This window comes from Myotis brandtii, unplaced genomic scaffold (assembly GCF_000412655.1).
Source record: "Myotis brandtii unplaced genomic scaffold, ASM41265v1 scaffold535, whole genome shotgun sequence".
NCBI lineage: Eukaryota > Metazoa > Chordata > Mammalia > Chiroptera > Vespertilionidae > Myotis > Myotis brandtii.
Window position 1 is genome coordinate 3103950 of NW_005369964.1, and position 9749 is coordinate 3113698.

The window sequence follows — 9749 nt, forward strand, 5'->3', positions numbered from 1 at the left end:
GGCACTGACCTCAGCCCCCCACCCCCCAACTCCCCACCCCGCCTGGCTCCTCACCCTAACCTCGCCCCCTCTCCCCTGCAGCAGGCGGGCTCTGGAGAGTTCCGGACGCTGCGGAAAGGCTTCTCCCCGTACCACTCGGAGTCCCAGCTCGCCAGCCTGCCCCCCTCCTACCAGGACGCCCTGCAGAACGTAAGTGCCCCTCCCCCAAGAGCCCCCCTGTCCCCTTGTGGACCTGGCACCTCTGGAACCCTTGGTCCACATGCCAGGGGAGAGGTGAGGCTCGGACCGGCTAGTGACTTGCCGGGGCCGCGGGCAGTGGCCAAGCTGGGTCAGGGGAGAGCAGCGGGTCAGGCTTGGCCTTCCTCACTCCCCCGCCTTCTTTCTCGCAAGGGGCCTGGGCTCCGGGACCCTCCGGGCTCTGTAAGGGCCCAGTGTGGTGGTTGGAGGTGGAGTCCCAACTCATGGTGATGTTGTGGCAGCACCGGGCAGTGTCCAGAGGCCACGAGAGTGGCTGCCCAGGCCTAGCCATCGTCCCACCGTGCAACTCGGTGGCCTGTGTCACCCCTGGGACACACAGCAGCGAGAGGATGCGGCTGGCCCTCGGGGTGGGCTGGGTGTATATATGTCGGGTCACTGCCCTGGCTCTGTAACAGGGTGGGTGTGTGGAATATGGACCTCATTTATCCTCCGGGCCTCCAAGGTTCTCCTGGGCTCTGACCAGCCCCGAAGGGAAGGGAGGGGTGGGGGGGGGTGCAGCTCTCTGGGACATGGATGGCTGTCCTGGGGTAGATGTGTCTGTCAGACTGTGTGACAGCCTGTGACCACAGACACAGACCTCCAGGGGCAGAGAGCCCATGAGCGATGGCCAGGAACTGGGAGGAGGGGAAGTGGGGGGCTAGGGGTGTGCGGCTTCTCTCTGGGTGATGGGAGTTTCCGCTTGTGGGGACTGCACACATCTGTGGATGTGCTAAACACCAAGAGGCACTCACCCTCCCGAGCTCCGAAGATGATCGTAACAAGAGCGACCAGCGTTTACCGAGTGTCTGCTGCATGCAGTGGGCTCACCACGCACTCCAGCCACAGCAAGGCAGGGAGGGCAGGTGGGCCTGGACTCCGGCCCCGGGTCCTGGCCCTGCCTCTCCCCCCACCCACCCTGCCAGCAGGGACGCTCAGGGCGCCTCTGCAGAGCTGCCCTGGCCTTGCAGTAGGCAGAGGTGCAGCTGCTGCCGGGCGTCTGGTCTCTCCTGAGGCCCCCGCACCTGGCCCAGGAATGTAGCTGCTGACGCTGTGCAGAGAGCAAGGCCCGCCGGCAGCAGATGCTCCAGATGTTTATCCAGGAGCCTGTGGCTGAACCAGGGTCTAATCCTTCATGAGTAAGGGCCCCGAAAAGCCAGTGACACCCACCGGGTGGCCCCTCCACTCCTTCATCCCCCCACCCAGCTCTGTCCATTCTGACGGTGCACAGTGATGGAATGCTGTGTCCCCAAGCCTCTCAGGGGCCTGCAAACTGTAAAGTGCTGTGCGCCTGGCTGGCTGCTGGGATGTGCCGCAGGATGTGAGCAGAGGGAGCTGGGGTGGGTGGCCAAGGTTGCGTGGCTAGTGGGACTTCCATTCCTACTCCCTCCCCCTCCCCTGCCCCTATAGGTTTGCCTAGTCTGCACACTTCCTATTAGTGGAGACATATAAACTACTGTGGACCCCTGTGACTTAGTGCCATGTTTCTGAGGTCCACCCGCGCTGCAGGGCGTATCAGTTCTTTGGTCCTTTTCGTTGTTGAGTGATAGTCCATTGTGTGGGTGTACATTTTTTTATTCATTTACCAATGGCTACATATTTGGGTTGTTTCCATTTTCTGCCTATTGTGAATGGTGTTGCTGTGAGCATTTCTGGGCAGGATGTGGGCACGTAGGTTTCCAGTTCTCTCAGGTAGACACTAGTCTCCGGTCTTTTGGCCCCAGCTCTGGAGTCCCACAGACCCGGGTTCGAGGCCCAGCCCCCTTGTTTGCTAGCTGCTTGGCCTTGGCAAGTCATTCAGCCTCACTCTCCTCATCTGTGCAATGGGCATGTAAAAAGCTAGTGTCTGCCCAGAGGGCTGTAGTAAGAACCCAGAGGGCCGAGGGAGCGCGTGTCCTGAGCTCTCCCGTCTGTGGTCCTCCCCTTCCGGGGCTGCTGTGCTTGGGGAATGCCCCAGAGGTAACGGCCCTGATGGCATATTATTTGTACACATTATGTGTCCAGTGGTGGCTTCATTTACAGGGTTCCCGTGGCCGTACTCTGGCAGCCTGGTATGCCGGCCAGGAGAGGGCTGCATGGCACAGCCTTCCCCGGCCACTCCTGGCTTCCCTCCTGCCTCTGCTCGGGGAATCAGCCTCCTTACCGAGCAGGTAGTTCAGGGAGTCCCAGGTACAGACAGGACTTGAGGCCACAGGTGCCAAAGGCCAGGTGCCTGGCTGTACCCCTCCTGTCTCAGTTCGGGGAATCAGCCTCCTTACCGAGCAAGTAGTTCAGGTACAGACAGGACTTAAGGCCACAGGTGCCAAAGGCCAGGTGCCTGGCTGTACAGTAAGTGTGTGGCTGTCGCCCCCTCCTGGCCGGTGCGGGCAGTGCAGCCTTCTGCCTCAGGTCGCTCACCTGTGTGGCCTGCCTTCCACCTGCCCCCAACCCCCCACCCCAGAGCTTCCAGATCTTTTTGGCTCCCTCATATGACAGACCTGGCCTGGGCAGCAGAGTCCAGGCAGCCTGGACTGCCGTTAGGGGAACAGCTGCATCCCAGGGCGCTACACGCACCCTGGTACACAAGCACCCTTTACGTTGTCCAGCTGAGGCACAGAGTGAGTCGGGCCCTGCCTCAAGTCACAGGCAGCAGAGCCTCCCCCAGGCCCAGCCTTCCCAGACCCCAAGGCCGTGGTTCCCTGCCTCCCTGGAGCCAGCAGTAGTGGGGAGAGTGCAGGGGAATTGGCTGCCTAGGCCCTGAGGGTGTCTGCACGGCATGGCCTCAGTGGGCAGAATCCCAGGGCAGGGCCCTCAGCCAACCTCCCCTAGTCTTCCCTGCTCACGTGCTCCCGTGCAGGCTGGGCAGTCTCGGTGCTCTCTGTTCCCTCTCAGGCCCACTCTCAGCGCTTTCTGATCACCTGGCTCCTATGGGCCCTGGGGACCCCATCCTTGAGGCCTCCTTGTCTGTGAGCTTCTTGCAGCCTGAGGCAGAAGCCCTGCCCCCTGCCCCCCGGCCACCTGGGCCAGTGACCCTTGTGGGGGGAAGCTGGGGAGGCCATGGGCAGACACTGGCTCTGCCACAGATGGGCAGGGCGCTGGGGGATGGACCCCCTCCTCGGCTCATCCCCTGCCGCTCCCCCAGGCTGATATGGGAGTTGGGTGCCTAATTGCCAGAGTGTTTGCTGAATCCGGTGGCCAGACGGCCTGGAGGCAGGGCTCAGGGCTGGAAGACTTGTAACCCCGGGTCTGGGGGGTGGAGTTAAGATGAGTCACCCACTGGCAGTAGGGGGAGCAGGAGGGGGCTTTGGGATCAGGACACCTGGGGTTGGCGAGGTGACCTTGGTGAGTCTCTGCCCTCTCTGAGGGAGTCCCAGGTACAGACAGGACATGAGGCTTTCTTTGCACAACGGATAATAGGCCTCCAGGTGTGCTGCATGGGGAGCCTGTGGGGCGTGGTGGGTGCTGCTCCTCGGCCCTGGCCTGGCCCTCACCCTGCCGCCTCTCCCATCACCTACCCCCATTTCCTCCTGCCTAGCCCCTGGCCCCACAGCATCAGGGACCTCACTCAGAGCTGGTCGCACCTGCGGCCGCCACCTGGGTCTGTCTATTCAGGGTGAGCTAAGCCTCATGATTCCCTCCCACAGGGCCCAGCCTGCCCGGTACCCGAGCTGTCCTCACCCCCCTCCGCCGGCTACAGCCCCGCAGGACAGAAGCCCGAGGCTGTCGTGCATGCAATGAAGGTGAGGGCCAGGCCCTGCCCACCCTCACCCAGGTCCCACTCCCTCAGGAGCCCGATCCCTGGTGTGATGTGGGATGGGGACCTCTTTGGGGGCACCTGAGCAGCAGGGTGGGACCTGTGTGGGGACTGGGTGGCTGTGACTGCCTGGAACACTGTGGGGGAGGGACTCAAAGATGCCGGGTGCCGATAGCAAGTGTGTCACCTGTCTGCCATCCCTGCAACTGGGGAAACTGAGGCCTGAGGGTGGGCACTCCTCAAGGTTGGAGTCATGGCAGGACGGGCCAGGTAGGAGCAAAGCCCAGGCCTCCCAGGCCCAGCCGCTGCTCAGGTGCAGGGCCTTCCTGCTCAGGGCCGCCAGCTGCAGGTCCTGAAGACGCGCTCCTGCCTCCAGGGAGCACATCTCCCGCTCCTGTGCCCCTCATCTCCTCCCCATTCCCCCCTCCCCCGGTGCATGCGCCACAGTTGCCATGTGCACACATGTGTGCACACCCCATGTGCATGAGTGGGGGTGTCCTCGGTCCTCCTGCTCATTAATCACAAGCTGGGCCCTGGTCAGAGCGAGTCCACCTGTCCGAGGGCGGCCCTGCCCCCAGGTGACCGACCCCTCCTCAGCTCGGCCCCCAGTGAAAGGGGTGCGGCTTCCCTTGTGTGATGGGTGCAGTGTCACTGGGTGAGGGGAGAGGACACAGTGAGGAGGGACGGCCTGCCCCTCAGGTCTCCACACCCCTGACCCGGGCCCTGTTCCCTGCAGGTCCTGGAGGTGCACGAGAACCTGGACCGGCAGCTCCAGGACAGCTGCGAGGAGGACCTGAGTGAGAAGGAGAAGGCCATTGTCCGCGAGATGTGCAACGTGAGGCGCTTCCCGGGCCAGGGTCGGGGGGCGTCCTGGCCGGACACTGGGAGTTGCAACCTTCCCCGGGGGAAAGGATGGTGACCTGGAGGGCTGGCTGGAGGCACTGGAGCCTGGGAGCGCTGGCCTGGCCTCATCCCCACCCCCACCCCGAGAATGAATGGGGTCCCTGATCTCAGGGTCTGTCCATCTCTGGAATGTGCCTCTGGCCCCCAGGACTGGTCTTGTTTACCCCTCATGTCCTGCCCCTCAGCCCCGGTCCCAGGTGTCTGGCTCCTGGCCTCCTAGCTGGGTGGTGGCCCTGGTGACTGCTGGTGCTTAGCCCGAGGTGCAGGTGGCACCCCCACTCTGTGGGCCGGCAGGGCTGGGGCTGCCTTTGTTCTGGAAGCTGGCTGCCCCTGACCCACCTCATCAACATGGGTCCTCTCTGGACCCTTGAAGGAGCCAGAGGGAAGGGTGGTTCGCAGGGGCTGAACTGGGGTCTCCCGTGGAGTGGGGTGTTCTGAACCCCCTCCTATGCTGCCTTCTGAGTCCATGGGCCCCACTGGACAGCTGTGAGGCCGAGACCACACCCTAGTGGTGACCTGCTCAGGATGGCAGGTGTGGCCATGAGGATGGGCATGCAAAGACCTGGCCTGAGAGTTTCCAAGCTTTATGTGGCCTCAGTTTCCCACCCTGGCCCATGGCTCTGGAATGTGTGCACAAGCCAGCTGGCGGGCTTGGGGTGGCCCTGCCGTCACATCTCGCCTCTCCCCGCAGGTGGTCTGGAGAAAGCTGGGAGACGCCGCCAGCTCCAAGCCCTCCATCCGGCAGCACCTGTCTGGGAACCAGTTCAAGGGGCCTTTGTAGGCCTCTCCTCCGTGGACGTGGACTGTCCCTGCCTGGGATTCCCAGGGGAGTGGCAGGCCTTCCGGCTGAGCCTCCGTCTTCTTCTTCTGTGATGAATTGTACATAGGATGCTGCCTGCTGTGGCTCGGCAGCCATGGGTGTGGCCCCTGCTGGCCGGGCCTCCATCTCCCACATCTCACACCAGCAAACTGGGAGGCGAGACGCTGGCTGTCCCCGCAGCACAGCAGCCTGGACGGCCCGTTCCCACTCTGGGCCAAGCTTCAGGCTCGCTGTGCGAGAACGGAAGGCTGCTCTGAGCTGCCCAGCGCAGGGATCATGCCAGGCTGCGCCCAGCACCTCACCAAGCCCTCCATCCGCTGGCTGCCACCACACTGGACAAAGGCCACTGGCAGCTGGACCCGGTGCAGGGGCACCCCTTCCCATCCACCCGCTGTGACTTGAACGCTGGCTCCCCAAGCACTGAGTCCCGAGAGCCACGGGCAGGGGGGCTTCCCAGGCCCTTCCTCTGGCCTGTGCCCAGCCCCCTCCTGCCAGCTGCCACCTGTTTTTAGTATCCACCCCCCCCTCGTCCCCCAGTGTCACCCTGCCCTGTGCCAGGTGTGCCCTATATTTTGGGGACCCTCCTGCCCAGTGCCTGAGGCATCTCCGCTTCCATGGTTCACTCTGGGCCAGGAACACAGGAAGGCTGAGTGCAGAGTCCCCGGCTGAGCCCCACGTGTGCCCCTCTCCGATGGGTAGCACTGGGTCATGGCTGGGCCTCCGGTCCACTGTGGTGTCCCCTCTGGAACCTGGCCCCATCCTCAGTCACTGTGGACAGAGCCGCATGGCTGCAGTGACAGGAGTTCTGTCCCCCTTGGAAGGAGCCTGACCTGGCTCTGGCTTTAATTTGCTGTGTGACCTTCAGCAAGTCACTCAGCCTCTTCAGGCCTGTGGTGCAAAGTGAGGTCTCAGGTCCTCTTAGCCGGGCTCATGGTAGAGGCCATCACTGTAGTCAGCTGTGCTCCCAGCATGTGAGCCGATGGTCACCTGCTGGAGAGGCTGCTGGGGGCCGGGCGGGGGGTGAGGCCCGAGCTGAGTTCTGCTGCCTCCTCCAGGGGCAGTCCCTCTCCTCTCTGAGCCTGTGTCCTCCGAGGGAGCATGAGGGTCTCCTTGCAGGCTCTGGGGGTCCAATGAGACCGTCAGTGTAAATGACCATGTATCAGCTGTAAAGTGCAGTATGTACGTTTTTCACATTCATGTGAGGAAAATGAGGCACAGAGCGGGTAGGCGGTCGGTGGCATGACAGGTGAGGCCCCAGAACTTGGCAGGCTGGCCAGGCCACACTGTCAATGCGGTTGCAAGGCCCTGTCCACTCACCCCATCAGCTCGTCCATCCTCGGACTCCCAGGTCCTGAGGGCTGCCCGCGGCCTTGTGCGGCTGGTACCGAAGAGCCCGAGGCCATCTTTGCATCAGGCAGCCTCGTCCAGGCCCATGTGAGGGACGGGAACCAGGACCGGGCAGTTCCTACCGTCACCTGCCATTGGCGCCCTTGGGTTGTACACTCAGGGCAAAGGCTCTCAGTCCTCCTTGTGCCCGAGCGTGTGAGTGGGTGCTGCCCTGGGCATTACCGGGAGCCGTGGGCTTTCGAAGGCCCTTCCATCAGGTCGGACGGGAGCTCCCTGTCACATGGTGGTGGGTGACTCCTGCACCAGGGGGCCACCAGCTGGGGTCAGAGGCCCCCCTCTGGTCGTGGAGTCCAAAGAACCACAAGCGGCCGAGGGGGAAGGGGCCATCTGGGTGGGCTCCATGTCCGGTAGCCCATTTGCCATGTTTGGATCAGGTCGGCTTTGCCACGTCTGAAAATAAGCAATAAGGAAGGCCTCCTGGTACCTGCAGACGCTGCACAGCGGCCTGGGGACAGAGTCACAGGGAAGTGACCCTGTCCCCGGACTGCGGAGATGTCCAGGGAGGAGGTGGAGCGGGCCGTGGAGACCTTCCTGCCCGTCCCTGAACCAACCCTGTGTGGGACGGCTTTCAGGGATGGAACTGTACCTGTGACAGCCATCTCCCAACATAATATGCTGTTAGAAAAGCCAGCAGCAGAGCAGCGCTGCCTGACCCCACTGGGTCGTTCGCAGTTGCAGGGGAGCTCACAAGCTGGGGGGCTCCCATGGGCCTCACTACCGGGGCAGCCAGGGGCGTGCCAGCTCTGCCACTAACAGGTGTGTAGGTGACAATGGGTGACCGTCCGCCCCTGGAGCCTCAGCTTTGAGCTCAGGGTGGGAGGGGTGTGCTGACCTGGGTGTCCTTTCATAAAGGCCCCTTTGCTTTCCAAACCCTCCGCTTCTAGATCCCGCAGCCACGGGGACACCTGCGCCGTGGCCTGTTCCCACTGTGACGGAGCCCACCCTCAGCCTTCCCCGGGGGCCAGGCCCATCCTGGGATCGCCATCTGCTGGCCACTCTTCATGGTGGTGCGTTTTTATCCAGAAGTGATTAGCTACACATCAGTGTTTAAAGAGAAAAAGTGACCTTTTTTTTCTTGAAAACTTGAGAGGAAACAAAATACTACTGATTTTTTTTTTTTTTAAGAAACAGTGCATGACTGCGGAGCGGGAGAGGTGTATATTTTCATAATGTGGGAGACTGGGCTGCTCTGGACCTGGCGGAACGTCTGGTTCCCGTCCCCGGGCCGCAGCCATGCTCTGTCTTCTGTAGGACGTGACCTCCTGAGAACGGCCAGCCCTGCCCTGCCCGGCTCGGTCCATTTCTACCTTCTATTGAACCACTTTGATTTGGGGAGAGAAAAAGAAATAGAACTTTTTGATAGTGTGGTAAAAACATTGAACTATTTTAGTAAAAGGTAACAGAGAAGACTGTGACAGTGTATACTTTGCGCTAGATAAATAAAGGCTCTTTGCAAGCCTCCATGGTGGTGTGCAGTGTGTTTGTCTCAGGCGATGGCTCGTTGGGCAGAGGGCCATGGCCCCTGGGAGCATTTCAGGTGGGGGTGCAGCCAGCACACAGCGTCCCCATTTGGGCCACTAACTGCTACTCAAGGGGCCTCTGCCTACACCTTAGGCCAGAAATAGAAAGGATTTCAAATTCAAACCCTCATCTAACCTAGGAACCTCAGAGGCTGGCCCATGAGGGTGCTGCCCAGATGTGGGTGAGGCTTGGCGGGCAGCGAGGCCCTCTGGGGTCCAGAGGACGATCACACCCAGGGGCTACTGCAGGCCCCAAGCTCTGTCAGTAACAAAGTTTCAGAACTGCTTTTATTTGGATAACTGACTGAAGGAGTCTCCTGTGTAACCAAGATGGAAGTCACAGTATGTTGTTACATTCACACTTAAAAAATATCTATGTACAGGAACTTGCAGATCGATGTAAACATACATTACTTCCCAAGTACATTCCTCCCCTTCTTCCCAGAGGAAAAAGAAAAAAAGCCATCCAACCAGGCAACCCCTTCAAAATAACTTTAATACAAAGATGTAAATATCTCTAAATCAAAGAGCTTCTTCTGACCGACTGGGTGTCATGGAAGAGAACACGGAATGGAAGTGATGACGACAGCTTGACTTCAGATGGAACTGGACTGTTTAAAACTGCGTATCCAGGAAAAATAGGCACTGATTTCTAGAAGGAAATTGACTCCTACGGAAGCTATTTATTGAGCCAATATGGCTGGTTAACATTTTCACTAGTATAGTCACCCAGTGCGGGACGCGGCCCTCAGCCAACACCAGCACAGCCGGGCGGCCCGGGCACTGCCGAGGCTGTCCCCACTCCGGGCCTGGAGGACCATCTGATCCATCTCCCGGGCCTGGTCCATGTCTTCCCATACTGCAACTGTCCAGCATTATACAAGGTACCCTGCTGCTTCCTCACTTCAACTACCCTTCAAGGTAACTAGAAAAACTTGTTAAAAAAAAAAAGGGGGGGGGGGAAGGCATCAGGTTATCTCATCCAGGCTGCGCGCCCCAAGCCCCCGACTGGAGGCATGCCCGGTGGGGGGATGGGTGGGGGCACAGGTGGCTGTCCTCCAGGGGGGACAGATGGAGGTGGGTAGCTAGCTGGAGGCAGGCCCAGGCCTGGAGGAGGGTGAGGTGGGACGGC

The 9749-nt window shown here is 61.0% G+C and overlaps 2 protein-coding genes across 2 annotated transcripts in view; one reads left to right on the forward strand and one right to left on the reverse strand.

Moving 5' to 3' along the window:
• Nucleotides 1-8558, forward strand: part of CCDC85C (coiled-coil domain containing 85C) — a 27842-nt gene extending 19284 nt beyond the window's left edge. The window contains exons 3-6 of the mRNA XM_005877880.2: nt 82-189; nt 3858-3953; nt 4704-4802; nt 5562-8558. Coding sequence (XP_005877942.1) covers nt 82-189; nt 3858-3953; nt 4704-4802; nt 5562-5651 — 393 coding nt within the window. The 3' untranslated portion in view covers nt 5652-8558. The remainder of the gene's footprint in view (nt 1-81; nt 190-3857; nt 3954-4703; nt 4803-5561) is intronic.
• Nucleotides 8559-8903: 345 nt separating this feature from the next.
• Nucleotides 8904-9749, reverse strand: part of CCNK (cyclin K) — an 18035-nt gene continuing 17189 nt past the window's right edge. The window contains exon 12 of the mRNA XM_005877898.2: nt 8904-9743. Within this exon, the coding sequence (XP_005877960.1) occupies nt 9591-9743 (153 nt within the window). The 3' untranslated portion in view covers nt 8904-9590. The remainder of the gene's footprint in view (nt 9744-9749) is intronic.